This window comes from Odontomachus brunneus, unplaced genomic scaffold (genome assembly GCF_010583005.1).
Source record: "Odontomachus brunneus isolate Ranch 3 - 2012 unplaced genomic scaffold, Obru_v1 Obru_scaffold_012, whole genome shotgun sequence".
Taxonomy (NCBI): Eukaryota; Metazoa; Arthropoda; class Insecta; order Hymenoptera; family Formicidae; genus Odontomachus; species Odontomachus brunneus.
Window position 1 is genome coordinate 1524890 of NW_022639462.1, and position 20895 is coordinate 1545784.

General features: G+C 35.1%; 3 protein-coding genes and 1 long non-coding RNA gene across 7 annotated transcripts in view; 2 read left to right on the forward strand and 2 right to left on the reverse strand.

Annotated features, from left to right (window-relative positions):
- Nucleotides 1–6720: 6720 nt before the first annotated feature.
- Nucleotides 6721–9931, reverse strand: LOC116840814 (dolichol kinase). Its single transcript, XM_032808037.1, has 7 exons — nucleotides 9780–9931; nucleotides 9294–9544; nucleotides 8768–8988; nucleotides 8509–8697; nucleotides 8124–8333; nucleotides 7709–8036; nucleotides 6721–7620 (listed from the first exon to the last, which is right to left on the reverse strand). Exons 1-7 carry the CDS (start codon nucleotides 9857–9859, stop codon nucleotides 7487–7489), a joined length of 1413 nt encoding a protein of 470 aa, XP_032663928.1. The 5' UTR covers nucleotides 9860–9931; the 3' UTR covers nucleotides 6721–7486.
- Nucleotides 9524–10285, forward strand: LOC116840816. Its single transcript, XR_004377420.1, has 3 exons — nucleotides 9524–9642; nucleotides 9730–10084; nucleotides 10160–10285. It is a non-coding gene; the product is annotated as an uncharacterized LOC116840816 (long non-coding RNA).
- A 466-nt stretch (nucleotides 10286–10751) lies between these two features.
- LOC116840815 (adenosine deaminase-like protein) lies at nucleotides 10752–19802 on the forward strand. Of its 4 annotated transcripts, none has more exons than XM_032808042.1 (9): nucleotides 10752–10759; nucleotides 11213–11255; nucleotides 11453–11589; nucleotides 11699–11890; nucleotides 11966–12203; nucleotides 12281–12416; nucleotides 12581–12681; nucleotides 12768–12959; nucleotides 13036–13187. In XM_032808042.1, exons 2-8 carry the CDS (start codon nucleotides 11217–11219, stop codon nucleotides 12957–12959), a joined length of 1035 nt encoding a protein of 344 aa, XP_032663933.1. In that variant the 5' UTR covers nucleotides 10752–10759; nucleotides 11213–11216; the 3' UTR covers nucleotides 13036–13187. The 4 variants fall into 4 exon arrangements, with proteins under 4 accessions (XP_032663933.1, XP_032663932.1, XP_032663931.1 ...); XM_032808041.1 differs by lacking the exon at nucleotides 10752–10759 and adding an exon at nucleotides 10916–11138; XM_032808040.1 differs by lacking the exons at nucleotides 10752–10759; nucleotides 13036–13187 and adding an exon at nucleotides 19793–19802 and having other exon boundaries at nucleotides 10916–11255; nucleotides 12768–12963.
- LOC116840813 (AT-rich interactive domain-containing protein 3C-like) overlaps nucleotides 12965–20895 on the reverse strand; it is a 170159-nt gene continuing 162228 nt past the window's right edge. The window contains exons 7-10 of the mRNA XM_032808036.1: nucleotides 19002–19324; nucleotides 16367–16535; nucleotides 16116–16291; nucleotides 12965–15603 (exon numbers count right to left, since the gene is read on the reverse strand). Coding sequence (XP_032663927.1) covers nucleotides 15479–15603; nucleotides 16116–16291; nucleotides 16367–16535; nucleotides 19002–19324 — 793 coding nt within the window. The 3' untranslated portion in view covers nucleotides 12965–15478. The remainder of the gene's footprint in view (nucleotides 15604–16115; nucleotides 16292–16366; nucleotides 16536–19001; nucleotides 19325–20895) is intronic.

Sequence of the window (20895 nt, forward strand, 5' to 3'; positions counted from 1 at the left end):
ATATATATATATATATATATACACACACACACACACACACACACATATATATATATATACACATATATACATATACATACATACATACATACATACATACATATATATATATATATATATATATATATATATATATATATATATATATTATATATATATATATACACACACATAAGAAACGACTATAATAAGTAGTACATAGCGATACACAACGTACATCCGTCTGTCGTTCTCGTGGACTCTGAACCACTGAAATATATACTACCTAGAACGCGCGCTGCTTCTTAAGGAGTGCGGGATGAGAGAGAGGCTCCTTGTTTCCTTTCTTATCCTGTCTGGTTGGTGGATAGTATAGTCGAAAGTGGGGAAAATGTGACACAATCCAAGCTAAAAATTAGAGATAATATGAAAAGCAGTGGCCACTGAATGGCAATGACTTAAGCTTATGAACAAAAGTTTAAGATATAAAAAAATATATATATATATTTTTTCTCATTTATTAGTATTCACTTATCGACTTATTATTAAGAAAAACAAAACAAAGATGGTTCCTAATTCGGAGATTCAGCTTATGTTTAGAAATCAACTGACTTAGCTTTTGATTCAGACTATACTAGACAAAGACAGAGCGTTGTTTAAGATCTACATGCTCTCTCTCATCCTGCAACATTCAAGAGATAGCGCGCGTTCCAAGTAGTATGTATTTCAATGCTCTGAACAGAACAGCGAAACAATCAGTGGCCCAAAATTGTCCCGCTCGCATAAACGGACATCGAGACGGCATCAGTCTCGGAGATAATCCCTCAGGATTAGGGATAACGTAGGAGATTGCCCGGGATCGACAGACAACTGTAACATAATGATCGTCGACACGAAATGCTCGAAAATCATCGTTCTTGTTAATTCGTTATTTAATTTTCTCGAAATCTTCTGATAGATCCTCTCGTATTTTTCCGTTGTTACGTAATAAGTAAACTACTGTACGTTACAATAAAGATACTCTAATTTTTCAAAGACTGCAGCCACATATATTGTTCTGCGAAAATTACGGAAGACAAACTCTTACCTGGCTAATGACAAATCAGCTCGTGACTAGTGCAATTAGGTAAAATCTCGGCGCCGTGTTGATCACAAGCATGCTTTCCGATAGTATTTTCAGCAATTAAGCAAGTCTTGACAAAAACAGACAACATCAGCGGCGCATGGAAACAGTTTAATCGTAATTGATTCGATATTATTATTAATTTAACACTATTATAACGTATACATCATTAATCGTAGTGCCTGTAATTATTTTGACACATTATGTACAGTGTAGATCATACCTTTACGTTACGCCGAATTAATAAAGCATCGGTGTTTTTTAAGCATTCGTAAACATTATATTATAGGCTAAAGAATGCGGCGTACGAGGAAATACTGTGCGTGAGCAGATTTTAAGGCTGTGTGGTCAATAAAACGCTAAAATAAACGTCTCTTCATAAATGATTACTCCCGTCGACATAAAAATATCTGGGCCCGGCATGTACTATCAATTTAGGCAAGGAGAAATTCATGGCACTTCTGGTTATTTAGCTCGTTTCGCCATTATTTGACTCATATGTATTTATTTTGTTTGTATGCATGATAAAAATTTGTATACATTAGATATGTTATTATATGTATTATATTTTATATTATACTTTGTTTCTTAATACTTTTTATTCAGTTCCGTACCCCTATAATAGCGTTAACACGCAATGCAATTGTATTACTAACAGGTTCTAATCATAAAACTATCGCAACGTTAGATTATCGTATTTTCTGCGTAATTTCTGTTTCTTTAAGTAATTAATATATCAATAATATTTACACGAAAAGAAAATCTTAATAGTTCAGTTGCATTATATATTTAGGCTATTATGTCTATATATATACATGGTTTGAACACTTTTTCCATAAAACAAAGGATATATGAAATAAAATGCTAAAATAATAATAATAATAGAACAATTAAAAGTAGAATTCTAAGTTGCTCGACGTGAATAATGATAATATCAATTTACAAATCGAGAAGTTTGCGTATTTGTTGGACTTGCGTGTATGGAAATAGCATATCACATTTCACCGTGTATAAAAAGAGACATTTCATTATCTAGTAGCAATCGTATTATCAATACTATTTTGTGAATGGAGTCTATAAACAAAATATAAAGAATTTTAATCGCATCGACGTAGCTTTATTGCTGAGAATTTAATGACGTAAATTTGTAACAGACCGATCCGATAATGCAGAGTCACCAAGTAAGCGGAATTGAATATATCAATGTGATAAGTATCGAATCCAAAATCAACGTAATTGTCAACAATCGTATATAACGTTATTGTCATACAATCACAGATGTCTATACTAAACTAGATTACTAACTGAGGCTTCGAACTTGCGTCGCATAAGGTTTCCGGCTGTATACGAGAAAATGGCGGCGGTCCAGTGTGTGTGTGATGTGTCACTTGTGTGAGTACTTACAACATACAATGTGAGTCAACGTGACCGTTAAATCACTGTCGTAAAACCAAAAATGCCAGCATCTTATTACATCAGAAAATATCGTAAAAAAAAAATAGATGGTATTGGACGTTATTTATTCTGCTTATTTTCAACAAAAGAATTTTATGACTAAACGTAATGAAAATATGTGGCGGTAGCGGCCATTTTCTCGCATACACCGGAAAACCTATCGGACGCAAGCTGTTATATGCTTTTAGATAGCCTGTTAGCAATCTAGTTTAATATAGATATCTGTGCATACAACTCGTTTATTAACGTTGCTGTATGCATAATCGAGCTATTAATTGCGAAAGTTACAAAGCGATCAGAATTTGATGAGACCGCAGGTATACGCAATTTAATTTAACTCTGTGCAAGCTATTCTCCTACCTTGTTCCGCGTCGTTAGACTCTGTCCTCATCTCTCTATCGAACATTCTAGCCAGTCGGTTGCTCCATCATGGTACGTAAGCAGGTATTCATAGTCGGATCTTATATTTAAGTTCATCTTCAGAGAATGTACGGATTATTTCACTGGCTACGTAGTATAAGACTCGGCTGGCTTTTAAATATTCACACTTGAGATTTTAAACCTTGATATTGATTCTTAGGAAGAATTTAGAAAACCGAAAGCACGAAACAGAAAAGCAGAAGCCGATTAGAACTTACTCTGGTAGAAAAACAGAAACAAACACTGTCGCTGTTACTGACACTGATTCTGACACTGACACCAATGCATCCCTGACTCCCAGTTGCTCTGTTGTGGCATTCTGAATATTTACTTGTGGCGATAATAAATGTGCGATATTTTCCTTTGAATTCCTGACTATCCATTTCGTGACATACTCACTTCTTTTATAGAAATTTAATACTGTCAATAATAAATTGGCCAATGATTTTTAATAGTTTTATTACTTGTTACTATAGTAACTAGTAATAAAATTACTAAAAATAACTGGCCAATTTATTATTGAGTAATATTAAATTTCTATAAGGGTTCGAGCCGTTATTTGACGATATTTCGTTAAAATGAACGCACACGGAAAAAAGGTTTGGTTGAATTAATCAAACCTTTATAGAAATATCATACTAAGAATTATTGATAATTACTTATTATCCAGTATTTTTAATACTGAAAATAAGTAATTATCAATGATTCTTAGTATGATATTTCTATAAGGGAATATCTGGTCGAATATGAACGATCCAGAAATTCTCATTGAAGTAACCCGAATTCTGTTAAAGTTAATAAGATTTTTGGTAAACTAACCAAACATGTTAACCAAATTGGTTAAATAACCAGACTTGTTTGGTTAGTCTACCAAAAATCTTTTGTTTTTAACTTTTGTTTGTTAACTTAAATACAATTCGGATTACTTCAATCGGAATTTCTGAATCATTCATATTTGACCAGATATTTGGTTAATTCAATCAAATCTTTTTTTTCCGTGCACGAGACTTAGGAATCGTCTACAATGTAGTCAAATTTACATTTTAAAGTCGTAGCCTTAATCTGTGATCGATCATGTGTCTATTTCCTTCACGTAAACTAATAAAAATTGAAAAGTTCTCTCGAACTCGTTAATGAAACTTTTCACCTTTATAGAAATATCATACTAAGAATCATTGATAATTACTTATTATCCAGTATTTTTAATACTGAAAATAAGTAATTATCAATGATTCTTAGTATGATATTTCTATAAGGGCATTTTTCACGAGTTTACGCAAAGTAAATGAATACATGATCGATTCACAGACTAATGCTACAATTTTTAAATATAATTGCAACTGCATTATAGACGATCCTTTACTTCCGAAGCACTTGCGACAATATTCGCGCACAACACTATCCTTCGACAATAACGAACGCGCGATATTCTTCCAGAAATTTCCCATTGCCCGTGCCACAACATATCTCTCATTCTGGATATTTATTTGATGATATTTCGCCATGACAAACACACAATATTTACTTTCAACATTCCCGGCAATGATTCGAACACGACATTTTTACATTACATCAAGGTTTGTGCAACGTTGATTCAATGTTTCTCAATGTTGCTGCAATATTGACATTGTTGCAATTCAACATTCTTTCAACATTGATTCAACATTACTGTGCTGTATGGGAAGTGCCATTAATACACTTAGCGAGTCTGAGACTAATCAGGGGGTGTAGATTCAGCTATAGTTCCCATTGTATGGAGAATTGCCAGTGCTTCAGTCTCAAATATCATAGATTCCTCCTAGGTTAAACTTAAGTACCAAATTGGAGTCAGGAGAAAAAACGGTACAGCCGACTCTTCCTTTGTCGTTTTTGGAACCGTCCATAAAGTAAATTCGCCGATTAAAAAGCTTGTATGAAAGTAAAAGGTTCTGAAAGAATTTATCCGGAAAGGAGGTTGAAGCAGAAGGTTGAGGCTCGTAGGATCATTTGAGGAAAGCGCCAGAATCTTATTGCCAATTTCAACATTAACAGGAAGACAAGAAAAAGGAATGGACAGTTTAAAGTCATAGTTTAAAGAGACGGGGAGATTTGTACTAAATATGTCTCCTCCAACTTCGAGGAACATGAAATAAATATCGGGAAGGGAGGTACGCTTACGCAAGACGTGACATTCAGATTTCTGGTATTAAAATCAACGGCCATCCTGCGAAAGGGATGCCCATTGATGGCATACATAAGACAAATTCTACCAACCAAACATTAAGCCAGCAAATAAGGGGTTTAAGACAGTGGCTGCATTCAGCAGCTCAACAGTTGCACAATTCGTCGATGTAATTGGTCAAAAGATAAGCAATTCGTAATGTAATTGGTCTAGATTCAGGGATCTAATAGTAAGAACAAATAATCGCTCATTGCTCACTGAGCGCTTTTTTTACTGAATGCGCCCATTATTAAACCCGTTATTTCCACGTGTGACGTTGCAACTTAGTTCCAAAATTGTCGCTACGAGCCGCCACTTTCTGGAGGTTGAAATCGTGATATGACTACGTAATGAGTCGGGACACACCTTCTTTTCATCAAGTACTACTCAACGGCGTATTAAACGTCTTTTTATTTTATCATCATAAAAAAATAAACATAACACTCTCTTAAAAGAGCTGTAACAAACACAGAAAACATTTTCGTCTAATGTATGTTCGTTTAACAAACTAAAGTACTAAATTCTACAAAAAATATTTAGGTGATTTTATTTTTTAATCTGTATGATAAATTTTACAAATTTATATCATTTTTTTCTGGCACAAATGTCCTACATATTCTCAGTACGGGAAACATTATTTTACAAAATATAGCAAAAAAGCCTTTGAATGATATAAAAATCGTTCTAATATTATTAATAATTTTAAAACAATTTTTTGGATTATCACATGTTGCTAATTAGTTTTTTTTGTTTAAATATGATTAAACATAATAGATAAAATTTCATATAATTGAATATGATGAGATAAAAATATCCAATATTGTGTAAGATATTTTTAAAGTATATCAGAGTTGACAAAGATGACATTTTAATTATTGTTATGAAAATGTTATGAAAATTCTATGCTAAATATGTCACTTAGCATAAAATAGTACAATGTTGAATAATACAATGTTAGTTAAAAGTATATAATTTTTTTGTAAATATTCATTTTGCAATATGCTTATACACAATTGCAACTAAGATTTGTTGTAAAATTAAACAATAGATAGTTCTAATAGTTAACATTATTCTTAATGAATATATTGTAAAACTATCTTCTTAGAAATATTATTAATATCATTATCTCACACACTGTCATCAAACAAATACAAAATATAAATAATGATACAATCATAGTTTTGGTGTATGAATATATGGATGCCACTCAATTAAAATTTCCCAATGAGATGTTCAGTATTGTTCTTGACAAGGATACATTAAGTGCTTTAATGTCAGACAGCAAGGAGGTCACAGTATCAACAGTGGACAAATATTTACAAATAAATTCCTAATTACCATAGAAAATTAATATCTTACACAATATTCATTTCAACAATCAGCAAAATCTGCTTCAGGTAGTGAAATGAGTATACAATGGTTGCAGGTAACCCTGATCTTGCTCAGCTAGCGACAAATAATTTGGAGTTAGCTGAAATTTCCAAGCAATTGATGCATAGTTGTTCTTCGTGAGAAGAGATAATGTGAGAAAGGACGACAATAATTACATAATTAGAAAAATACTTTATTCACATTAACAACTTTGTCAAAAAATTCACAAAGCTAGCGTACAAGAGAATGCTTTGTTGGGAATGGGCGAAATAGGTCAGGCACATTTATCGGTGTCTCATAAACCTTAAAATATTACAATAGCAAGTGTATATTAGTGAAGCTTAAATGCGACATACAACACCCGCCTTCGTCGGTCCACGTATTCACAATTAGGTCGATAATATTTAATATAATGCAGTTCTTTGCACATTGTATGGTTCAGAAATCTTTGGATAAATATATAAATTATATATATATATTACATTGATATATACATAACACCGCGCTTGACTCATATGTATGGACATTTGTACATCATTATCACTTAGCTTAATCACATTTATGACTGCATTTTCATTTGTTTGTATTTCTAACAAGTAATGCCAATCGTTCACGACATTTAGCGATCACCACGCTAATTAACGATAACGCTCAAAACCCTTCACGATTTTCGATTACGATAAGTTATCTGTGCGCAGAACAGCATCTTAATATACGATTGTGTGTGTATATCAGTCAAAATATAATTTGCACATTTTTCAACAGCGTGCTAAAGAATATTAAGCGATCCGCAAAAAGTCACTTGTATATGTTTCTCCTAATACGGAAAGTAATTAAAACTCTACTACAAAATGACTGCAATACGATTGCCATGGCTTCTTAGCAAACTAATTCAAGTTACCGAGTCATTATCGAACTTGGGAAAATGACGTATATGTTTATAACATTAAACACACGTACATCAACAACGGTAGAGCCAAATTGTCTACCTGATCTGTGCGTGCCTCGATCAACGCAATCACTACAGCCGTCAACACGCTTCTGAGCAATAACCAATAACTATCCATGAAACCTGGTAAAATATAAATAAATAGGAATAATTAATAGCCTTGTCAGGAGGAACAAAAAAACGTTGGAAATATGTATGAAAAGAAATATACCACAGCAGGTTAGAGCGAATATTACGCAAACTTGAGAAAACACGCATGCAACGGTGCCCTCGATGGTTTTGTTTGTGTCCACCCATTTGTGCGAACCCCATTTGCTGCCGATCAAGCTTGCTGCTGAGTCGCCTATTCCTATTGTCAACACGCCGCTCAATAACGCTAGCAATGTCAAATTACTGGTTGGCATCCAGAGTGGAAACGATAGACCGCATATTAGGTACAAAGGTGTTAAAGAGAGCAAAAAGTCCTTCTCATCGACGAATACAACGAATCCCTCTTGCAAAACTTTCCCCAGAGGTGGTACTTTCAAAAATCTGATCACCTAAAATTCGTTGACAATTACCGCATCAAGAACAAACGAGACTTACAAATACAATAGGCAGACAAATGCAATGAGAATGCAACATACCTCGAGAGCAACACACAGCGCAAATATCACACCACTAGCAAGATACAACATCGGAGTATCGTATATCATACCAGGGATATATACAAATACAGCCAAGATGTGAAAATTCTTTCTGGTTGAAGTTGTGGCTTGAGACTTTGATGAAATTTGGCATATTATGATGAAAATACTTAACACGACACATATCGCCCAATAAATAACTAATGCAACCTGCAATATTCAAAATTAAAAGAAATGAAATTAGCAAGGAGCATTTTTGTTTTTTTTATACTATATCTGTATGTCATATCAACAATCTATAATTTCTATGAATCGCTGATGTAACATACAGATATAAGAAAAATTAATAATATAAATCAAATATAACATTGTGTATGTTACTTACCCGTTTAGGACTACTAAAAACAAAAGAAATTATCCACATTACTGGATTCTGATCGAGAATAATATAAAGTATTGGAAGAGTTATGAAACACAGGAGGCTGACTGTCATTAAGTAAAAGTATTTTGCGCTATGCAGGACAGGAAAATATCCACACAGGAGACATACTGACACTACATACAATATTCCAACCTGCAATAATGTGTTAGGCCAATGTAAAAGGTAAGTTATATTATGGCAAGTAATTCTTGCACTTTAATACCTGTAACAAAGCTGTGCTGATGTCGTTATCATGAATCGGGGGCAAATGATATCGCAGGGGTAAGTTTGTGACAGCTGACATCAAAAACAAAATAAAACTATGCATAATTGCCGTTGCTTCTCCCATTGTGAAGCAATGCGGGAAAGCTGACATTAGTTGCAGGACACCCCATGTGCCCAAACTGCCCACAGTTAAGCCCCATGTGACACTCGTTAATAATCCTGTTCTTGTTTAATCAATATAAAAATGTAATCAGAACCAGCTGCATATCATTACTGAATCTTGCATATCAATGGCATGCTATCTACTGGTCTGTTCTTTGCAGCTGAACTGGCACTAGTTCTCTTTCTCTCTCTCTTTTTTTTTTATACCAAGTCACAGCTATATACCTGTTTCTTCTGAAGTTCAAGAAGTATACACTAGTTAAGCTATAAAGAACAGACCTTATATTCCTAATAATAGCCAAAAGAATTGTACTCCAGGATAGTAAGTAGATTATTCAAGGATGATCTACGGATTGACATACCTTTGTTAGCTGCAAGTAGATATATGGACATTACAATAGCTGGCAAAAAATATATAGCGTGAAAATCTTTCGCTGTGACTTGCTGCATGGAAAGTCGCACGTAAAGACAAACAGAACAGAGAACAAGGCTGAAACCAGTAGTTCCTACAAACAGACATATCTCAGAGTAACTATTCTCCTCCTTCAATATCGTGACAGCTGCGCTTAGGCCGACTAAAGTGCCCAGCCATAATCCAGTGCTTGCTTTAGACCTGTAAACAAGAAATGAGATGCATGACTCATGATTCCGGAGTTCAAGTACTTTATTCAACTTCTGTTAGACTTCAATTCTGTGGTAACAGTATACAAAGTAATATCAAACAACGAACGTGCGTTCGCTACAACTTCATAATAAAATACGACAATTGCGATGCTGATGAAAGATACATGTTTTAAGGTTATCTCGCTTTTGAAGGAAACAGAGATAATGAAACATTAGCTGCATACCGATGTTGTATGCCATTGCGCTCGACATTCTGCATTATTCTCTTCTCAAAACGATCGTACTGCACAATTAACGCTTCCATTGTCTCTCGTAATTAAATAATGTATTCGTTATTTCACAACATCAATGATCACGCTATTCGTCACCGACACGTAGCTGCACTTTTAATGAGGAAAGTCATGGGCTGGAAAGACAAGTCGGGTTCTCTTTCTGCTGCATTTTTCGAATGACGCGGCGGCTGACTACACGACGTGCCTGTCTAAAATTGGAGAGCAACAAGTTCGCTGAATCGTCTTCTTCGCACGTGGTAGGAACTGATGAGAACTGTGCTGTCAGATGCTCGCAAATACAAAGTTATTTTAATAGGTTTGTTCTTTTTAAGTGCAGCGAGACCACACAGTAACCGACTCAGGACACGAGCAAGGACAGAATAAAAACGCTCACTAGTATGGAAATATACAGAGGAAAATAAACAGGATATGATAATGCAGTAATTAACATCGCACTATAATTTTTATGCAAATGAAGTGATCTGTTAACTGCGCATTTTATTATATACATTACACAAGAATTGAAGTATTAGTTATCTCGATTGTGAAACGATCAAATTCAATGAGTTATTGATTCCGCAAAAATAATGGTAATTAGATGGTTCAACGAGCATTTTACAACTTAAAGTTTCTAATTTCCAAATATATTTTTAAATGTAAAGTTCGCTCATTTCTTACGAAGCTGCACGAAAATAAGTTGGAATTAAATATCAAAATTTTCAATAAAATTTTTTCAATAAAATTTTCAATAAAATTTTTTCGAATTATACCGCGTCCACGCATTATAAGGGGGATACGAAACTTGAACATCTGACTCACGAGATGGCACTCAAGCTTGTATAAAGATATAAAACTCTTACGTGACTTTCCACTCTAACATTTTTTGTTGAGTATACATAAGGCCTGTTCTTTGTAGCTGCACTACTAAACTGGTGCAATATATTGAAGTGAGATAAATATATGTTTTCTCACTCTAACTTATTGCACTAGTTCAACAGTGCAGTTATTTGTCTGTTCTTTTCGGCTGCACGCTGAACTGGTGCAATAAGTTAGAGTGAGACAAATAGTCTGTTTTTTCAGCTGCACTGCTGAACTGGTGCAATAAGTTAGAGTGAGACAAATAGTCTGTTTTTTCAGCTGCACTGCTGAACTGGTGCAATAAGTTAAAGTGAGATAAGTATATTTTTTCTCACTCTAAATTATTGCACCAATTCAGCAGTGAAGTTCAGAAGATCATACAAAGAACAGGCTTCTAAATAAGAAGATGCATTCTGAATGAATATGTACTTAAATATACTTGAATATTGAAAAGTAAAACGAAAATACTACTTCTCTATTTGAATTTTTTTTAATCTTTTACTTAATATTTTTAATTAATTATTTAGTATAATGGATATACAAGATTTTTGTCAAAAGTTGCCTAAAGTGGTATGTATCTTCGGATATATTATATATATTTATGTATATTATAAATATGCATATTTAATAAGTTTAAGAGATTAATAAGATAGATATAACTATTTATATTTATTTTGTATTATAAAAAATATTTTTGTCTTTAAAATAAATTCTGTAATCTTGTGTTTTAGTGTAAATTTAACTAATTGCTTCTTTTTGTTATCTAGGAACTGCATGCACATTTGAATGGTTCTTTAAGTTTGACCACTCTGCAAAAGTTGCATAAGATGCAACAGTCAGATAATCAGATTACCACATGTGATCAAACATTTATGGAAATTAGGAATTTGTCATCCTTGACGGAGTAATAAGAAAAAATATATTTTCTTACCTTCTTATAAAATATTTTTAAGACTTAAAAAAAAGTGTTCACTGATAACATATGACAAATATATATTCTTTTTTTGTTTCAGATGTTTTAAGATATTTGAGATAGCTCATGCATTAACAATTACACCGCAAGCTGTATTTGTTGCTACTTGCGATGTAATAAAAGAATTTCACGAAGATAATGTTATCTATTTGGAATTGAGAAGCACACCTCGTGCTGTGGAAGGGTTAATGACAAAACAAGACTATCTTGAAGCTATGATAAGAGCCTTAGAGTAAATAATTAGCTATCTCATAGTACTAATCAAATATTTATTTTTGTTTGTTTTAATGTATCTGATATCTTGCAGAACATCTAAATCTCAATTTCCTCAGATTCTTGTGAAATTATTGGTATCAATCAATCGTAAACATGGTTACAAGTCTGCAAAAGAAAATGTAGATCTTGCGATACAGTTTATGAAACAGTATCCAGAATATGTTGTTGGCTTAGATCTAAGTGGCGATCCAACAGCGGAAGGTTCTTTCTTAGAATTATTAAAAATAGCTAGAAAAGCAGGTCTTAAAATTGCAGCTCATTGTGCAGAGGTAAATATTACATTCTTTTTAAATATATTAAATAAAAATAATACATTTGTACAACGTACAACGTAACATGTGTACAGATACTAAATGAGAAGGAGACAATTGATATCTTAAAATTTAAACCCGACCGACTGGGACATTGTACTTGTATTCATCCCAGTTTAGAAGGTTCTGAACAATTGTTTGACACGTTACTTCAATCCAAAGTTCCTGTTGGTAAGGGATTTCTTAATAGAAACATTGTGATAATGGAACCATTTTCAATTTTCTTGTTTATTATTTTAAGTGGTATGCTATAAGTTTTAGAAACTTCATGAACAAATATTTTAGCGAATATTAGCTGTCTATATTCATATTATTGCACTTTTCTTCGTTCCTAGAGTTATGCTTGACATCGAACGTTAAATGCAAAACAGTATCGTCATATGCAGCTCATCATTTTAAATATTTGTACAAAGCTGGACATCCTATAACTATCGGAGTAAGTATATGAAAAATACTTCAAGATATATCGCTAAAAATGTCGTGAGGGGAAAATGGTATTATAAGAGATGTCCTTGTTTTTAGACCGATGATAAAGGTGTTTTTGACACATGCTTGTCAAACGAATTGAAGATATTGAGCTCTGTCTTTGACGTTGGCAGAGAGCAGCTTAAGGAATTGTCTGTATTATCTGTACAATACAGCTTTGCGAGTACGGAAGAAAAGGAAAAATTAACATCGATTATCGAGAATTTTTTGATTGATGTTCGAAACTAGGTGAGTTGATGTAATCGTATGATATATTTATGATTAGTACACAGTCTTCATGTATTTATTTATAATTCTATTACAGTAAAGCAGACCTGTTCAAGTTTTCACGAGCCTATACCCGTCGTGTCTTTTGCCGAATGAAACAGAAAAAAAGCTAAGACGGTACCACGCGTTTCGTGTACATGCGTATGATACACGGATCCCGCAATATGAAGCGGGGAACGAGGCGGTGCCTCGATAGACTTTGTCAGGCCTGCACTAACTTTACGAGCTTACACACTACGTTACACACAAAATAGAAAACTTAATCTCTTATAGCTCATACTTAATCTAAGTTAATCTAAGTTAAACTAAGAGATACTTATATAAGCATATATAAGATTTATACATTAAAATATATTGTCATATATATATATATATATATATATATATATATACACACATATTATATATATATATATATATATATATATATATATATATATATATAGAAACCGCATGATCGAGAATAAACAGTAAAGTGGGACTGTTATTTTCGTTTACGTTCTCTCGCGATGTTCAATAATAACAATAATAACAATTATAATCAAATACGTTAAAAATATCTGTATATGTGAGAGAAACAATTATTTAGTAAGTTTCAGCATATTTAATAAAGTTATGTCATGTTTTTTCTTAAAGTGGTTGTTAATATCGTCATAAATCTCATGTCGTTTTGTTATTTGTTCATATCAAAAAGTGAAAACACGAAGAGTAGTCCATTGTGTAAATACTATAATCGAATATCATAAATTTCATAAAAGAAACGAATAAAAAAATTAAAGGAAAGAACTAACTTGTATTCTCGATGCATGCAAAATAAAAATTAGATTATTTTGATTAAGTTATTATACCTGCTACGTTTTGTATTCGCGCGCGTGCGCGTTAAAAGTATGATGTAATAATAATTATAATAATAGTTATATAATACTAACTTCTTATTAATTTTATAGTAACTGGATGATAAAGTGTATGATTATGTACAGTGATCAATTTGTATGCATGTGTGTCCAGACAGCACAAATCTTCAAGAAACATCATGGAAACTATCTAGAAACGTTCTTTGAACATATAATGTTCTCGACGTAGACTTTAGAATATCCCTTGGAGATTGCGCTGTCTGTATGATAATTGTATGTACAACGACGTTCCTCATATATAATACGATCGACCCCGTAATAATCATTACATCAATCATATTGATATTATTATGAATAATATCATTTATAATTTAATAATTATTAATATTATCCATATATTTCAATCAATGACATGCATGAATAATTATTATTATTTATAATGTTAACAAGAAGTTAGTCCTAAGCTATTTTACATAACAGTCTTTTATTACGTCTATATATATTTGATAATAAACAGAGTATGATCTTAGCAAATGCTACATATGGTATTTTATTTATGAACAAAATGTTTAACAATATATACAAATTATATACACATGTGGATTGAGAAAATGTCAAGAAAAATTTAACGAAATCTGTTTTAAATTATGATGGCAGACTGGCAGCATTCAACATCCATAAAATGTGCGACCAGAATGTGTTCCTACTTTATTGAATTAACTCTGTTATATTTTGAATTATTGCGAGAATATGATAATATGTATGTTTTGTGTAAATTACGTCAATATCCATGTTTCTCAATATATATGGGCGTACAATATAGATGAATGTATATATATACATATACACATACACATATATATGTGTGTGTGTGTGTGTATATGTATTATATGTATATGTATATTAAGAAATAAGCACTTACATATATTTTTTTTTATTATACTATTTATCACTGATATCATACATTGTATTCAAAAAAATCAAGTGCTTAGTAAGTAATCGATGTTAACTGGATCTCTGAATATTACAACATATATCTAAAGTAGATCCATATATTATTATCTGTTTACTATCACATTTGGTTTTTTTGAATACAACAACTTGTCAAATACCTAGTATCACAATATAGTAATTCAATATTATACATAAGTATTTACAAGTCATCTCCCACAGAATCAAGCCGTTTCGTTCTGCTGTCAACAGCAGTGCACTTTCACAGGTAAAAACTTATCAAAATTGAAAAGACCAATTGCAGACAACTTGGAGAAAGTCCTTAATACTTCTTTACTAGTCTTTAAATTAATAGTCTTTATTAATCTTTAAACTAATAGTCTTTATTGATCTTTAAATTAATAGTCTTTACTAATCTCCATAAAATAAAAATGAAATTACAAATATATACATCTATAATGTAGCAGCTTATTATTATCATCTGGATAGTGCCGGTCTATTTTCTTGTTGCTTCTTTTTGCAAGTTTTAATTCGCAAGTTTTTGTCTGTGAAAAAATCTGACTAACGACAGACTTGTTCTATTGAATTTCGGGAAATGAGTACGGTCCCGTATGACACCTCTGTTTTGTTTGCGCAATGTTATTGTGTCGTACGGGAGGAGCTTGGCGACGCTCTTCACTGGGTGTTTTCGGGCGTCGCTCTCTGTGACGACGGTTCATTGTCGTCTCGAGGTAACAGGACTCCCTCGTAGACAATACCGCCGAAAGTCGCGCAAATGGATAGAGAACCAAGACTATTTCCTGAAAAAGACAGAAATAAGAATATAATTATTGTTATATATAGAATATATACAAAAGTTTTACTCTTTTTTTATATCTTTCATATCTATCAAAGTACTCTACAAACTCATAAATGTGTACAACGAATAGCATCAGCATAGATTATGCGTAAAATAATAGTTGATTGTGATATAATTATTGTGCCCATTGTCCTTGTTTTGTTCTCATCACAGAAGAATGGCTTGGCATTCCTGACGAATACCAGTGTCTGTCCATTTGTGAATGATATCACCTAGTAAGGATAGTGTACTTTGTACGGCTGATGAACGTCCCGGTATATATATATTTCGATGAATTGCTTTGACTCTATGAGTTGATATAATTTTTGTACTAGAGTAAATAAGTTGAGCAAACCAGTAAATATCCTTTTTATTTTTTCTTTCATGCCACTGATATTGATATAACATGTAAGTATATAGCACGTATGCTTTTTAATAAATATTATAAAGGTAAAGGGAGACCGTCCGACTTACTTCGCGTGGATTGGCAGTTGATCGTGATATAATTGTTGTGTGCATTTTCTTCATCCTGGGTTCTCGTTGCAGAAGAATGGCTTGGCACTGCCGACAACTGCTGGTTCCTACCCATGTGGATGATGCCGCCCGGCAAGGTTGGCGGGCTTCGTATAGCAGGAGAACGTCCCGGTGATCTGCGGATGTAAATTGATGTAAGAAAGTGTGTCTTTATACGCCACAAATGAAAAGAAGATCCTGTCTCTATTTACCGAACCAGATCCAAAGCTTGCGGTTCCGGACTGCCTGATCTTCGTACCGGCGAATGTCGGCGTATCGGGATCGGTGAACGGGATCTCAGTAGACCCGGCGACCGGGTTCTTCCTAGCACCGGAGACCGTGGTTGATTCCGTGGGGGCGAGGATAACTGCCGCGACCTGCCTGAATACATACTATTGTATAGCCACGAAGACTTTATCACGTCCATAGAACCCATAGGGTTGGATCCGGTGCTGTCCCGTGGTGGTGACGTCGCTCCCGGAGACCCATTACCAATGCATGCATTTTGTCGGTACATTAACGATGACGGTGTACCCGCGTCTTCCTTTGTCGATAAATTGAATAGCTTAATGTATTCAAGGACGACATCGGTCGAAGGTGTCTGACCAGGTACTGGACCTTGAACTGGAAAGGTACGAACTAAAATGATGCGATACTAACTCACAATCATTACGTCAAATTATCTTACGTATCATTACAGATTACTAGATAAGCATCAAGTAAGCAGTCACAGATAAGCATCAGCGATATAATTATCAATGTGTGGCATTCGTATAAAATAATAAGAAAATATCGTCATCATTTTTATCGTCATATAATGCTCTCCTTGCCCCAAAATTAAAATTGATCTAACCATTACAACAAGCACGATTCGATTTTGACAGTAAACTCAAGCAAAAAATTTTGTATTTTTTCTTTCTTTTCCTTTTGTACTTGGATCTCTTAATGTCGCTTTCCACAAAATGTGCAAATCAAAATCATATCGGTAACATAATGTGAAAAACAGATCTATTAAGTTCTTTAACCACATGAGTTTTGTAGAGTACCATCTGCTTCGTTGTAATAATTATGTAATCGTCAAAGATATCAGGATATCAAAGAAAGCAAAAAACATTGACGTGTATTAGTATGCATATATGTGTGTATTTTGTTTGTCTTTCTCATATATGTATATGTAAACAATGTGAGCTAATTGATATTACGTTAATCGCAGCTTTCCAAATCAGCGATCTAATACATTCGTGGCATACTAAATTAAAATAACAAAGTTTCATTCATTGGCCGCGCGCCATCGACCGACGTCACTGAACATCGAAAATTTGTACGGTGTCTCGTATGACACTCGTTGATTGAAGACCAATTTATTCAAGATGACGTTGCGGATACGTAACAAAAGCGAAAAATTCGATAGATGGACAAATGATCGCGACAAATGATCGGCGCACGTCGAAGCTTATTAGCGTCGACGAACATGCGACAGTTATGAGCAAATTGCAAATCATATCATGAACGATCGCTATATTAAAAAAAGAAAACCCCCAAGTGTACAATGTTCAGTATACTTGAATAAATTGGACAGTATGCATGCCAAAGTGTTTCGTGTGATAGTGTGAATGTATGAAAAATTGTTCGTGATGCCATCGGCATTACGGTCACTTGTGCAATAACAATGCGAATAACAATCGGATGCTCGTAAGTATCTAGAGATGCAGAACGCTCGGATCCGCGGGATCGTCGCGATCGAGAAGCACATAGTAGAATGCAATCGAAGCGCGACGTTATCCGGATCGTCGTCGGCCGTGGAGCGGCGAGAAAGTGGAAAGAGAGAAGAAGAAAAGGGTAGGGAAATAGGAATGCTCGTTAGCGAGAGTCATCCGTTAACGCCTGTCTTCCGGAGAATCGTACAATCAATTACGCCTCCTTCGCTCTCGCATCATCATCTCTGGGGAGGCCCCAAGCAGCACTAACTACCGATTTAAAATAAACCCGCGTGTTCTGCTCTCCCTTCCCCCTTGCTCTTTCTCTTTCTCGCTCTCTCTTTCACTTTCTCTCGCTCCTTTCTTCCGTTTCTTTTTGTGTGTGTTTTCGTAATTTTTGTTTCTTTTTTTTTTAATTTCCTTTCCCGCGCTCGTATTCTAACATCCTTTTATCTCTACGCCCCCTTTTTTCAAGCTTCTTTCTCTATTTTAATTGCTCCGTAGAGGTCTCGGCGTTTCTATCTCCGTTTTACGTAACGTCGTACGAGATTGATATGACATTAAACTTTTCACTTGAAACAGAAATTGCGGTTACAGAAAGCGTTATTACGAATTAGTGCAATTTCGTAAACAATAAAGGTAAGGATGTATTAATCGTCGTTACATTGTAATTACAGTAAGTATACAGTTTTCCAATTTTTTGCGTTTCTTTTCTTCTTGCAAAAGAACTATACGGAAAAAATAGTATTGATCCACACATAAATCTGATTATGCCAACCAAATTCGGTATTGAATCGGATTGGCACAACCAGATTTATGTGTGGATCAACCATAACTTCTTCCGTGTACGAATAGTAAGATCGAGTCGCGCGGAAGTCGAGTTAAGTTAAATTTTAAGTATTTTCCAATTACAGTTACGTCTGTCTTCAATCAGAAGATTCGTTTCTCTACAGAGAAGTACATGAATGTGTGCAATACATGCAATGCGTGCAATACGTGAATGCGTTCGACATTTATTGTCGGCCCTTTTCGAGCTCGCTAACTGTACTTTGTCATTTAAATCGTACATTTGTTTTCGAATCTACTTGATCTACTTGATCTTATAGATCTACTTGATCGAATTGTTCCAACAGATCGTAAAGAGACTCACTGTTTCCTTGGCCGAGAGAATTTCCTTGGGGCGGCATGTGAAGATGCGATAGCGGATTGTGGCCGGCGCTCCCATTCAGCATGTTGTGATGTCCTGCCGTAGCTATCAGTGGAAGCGTGATTTGCGGTGCCGTCAGTCCCAACTGATTCGTAATGTGCTGCGCGCGAGGTACCACCGAGTTTTCACCGCCGCCGTTACCTGTATAAGTGCTATAACTGCTTCTACGACCCTCGCGACGGTTCCCGTCGATGGCTACTTGGAGTTCTTCCGGAGTGGACAAATGTTCCTTGGAGCATTCGTAGTCGTACAGATACTTCCTATATCTGCGAAAAGAACGAGAACGCATTTGCGTCAGGGCATATGTGAAAGAATTATTTTGTATTATCAACGAGATTATTATCGACGAGATCAAACGAGATTACAACGAGATATCCCGATGTGTGCCACTTCGGTAAACTTCTACGCAAAGTTATGAGGCATAAATTTTCAAGAGAAGGCGCATTCCACTCGAAAGAAACCAAATCGGGTTACGATTGGTTACGGGTTACAAAGACGTTGGAGATGTCCCAATGTAAGAAATCGATTGCCGCGAAACATGCCGGCACGTATAAGTTTCGCGTAAATTATTGGCCATACTGTCAGCCACGCCTGTGATCTCTCCGTCTCGATATTTCAACTCGTAACGGAGGTAGACGAGTTCCTTCTCAACTTCGAGAAAATCTCTAAAGGAGATATTGTCAAGCCCCGCGTCGAATGAGAAGTTATTCGAAATATCTCGAGAACAGCCAAAGTCGGAAGAGCACCGTCTGTATCCATTGTATCTCAGAAGATTCAAATCTACCACTTATAAATTCTATCAGAGGGGTGTCTGTCATTTCTTGTGATGTGCTTGTGAAAACAAACGAAAATTGCCAGAACAATGAGGCAGTTTTTATCTATTTTGGAATTTATTAAATCGTAGAATGTCGCAATCTTCTTGTCGCCGACGAAACTTCCTCTTTCGAATACCATCGGCTGCTTTGCGATATTTTGAAAAATAACAGACACCACTTGGACAGATTGTCGTAGTTTGGAACCCCGCTGGAAATATACATGAACAAACTGTGTTTAGAACTTCTTCCTCTCTTCATGTCGGACGCCAGGTTCGCGTCGATTTAGTTTTTACGATTGCCCGACAAGACTGCTGGTAAAACCTAGCTCTTTTCAGCCTGACTGTGCCTCTACGTTCGCTCGCGACGAGTTCCTCGACTCAAACGGTTTTTGGCACCCGGTGCCTCTCACGTCTAGAACTCTCCTTCCGACCGATAATTAAATTATCAACCAGGAGAAGGGACGCGCGCCTTCAGCGCAAACCACCTTCGAATTACACGCTGTGCATTTATTATCAAGAAGAACGACCGTCGTTTCATCGAAATCTCAAGATCTCCTCAACATTTTCGACGACCTTTCACTTCGCGGAGAACTATTCTCTATTCATGCGAAAATCACGACGATCGTGAATTGAAATCCTGTTTCCAGGAAGAGGTAGAGAGAAACAACCGTGGCGCAATTTCAGTCAATATACGGCGGAGAGAGATCGGGGTTTCCTTAACGGATGAGCTCTATCACGAACTCATCTCGCCACGGCTGGCTATATTTTCGTATCTTCGTCTCAATCTCGCGTATATCGTCCAGGAGAGATAGCCGGTTGCCGGAATGATGGATGCGCCTACGCGACGCGACGCGGCGCGACGCGACGCGACGCGACGTTCTGTCGCACGTCACACGCACAAAGCGTGGCGCGGAGTTATTTTCATGAACACCCCCCTAGCATCGCGACCGTGTAATTCATATTAGCCCGCACTACTTATAATGTGTCCGACGTTCCTCTCTCTCACCCCCCCCCCCCCCTCCC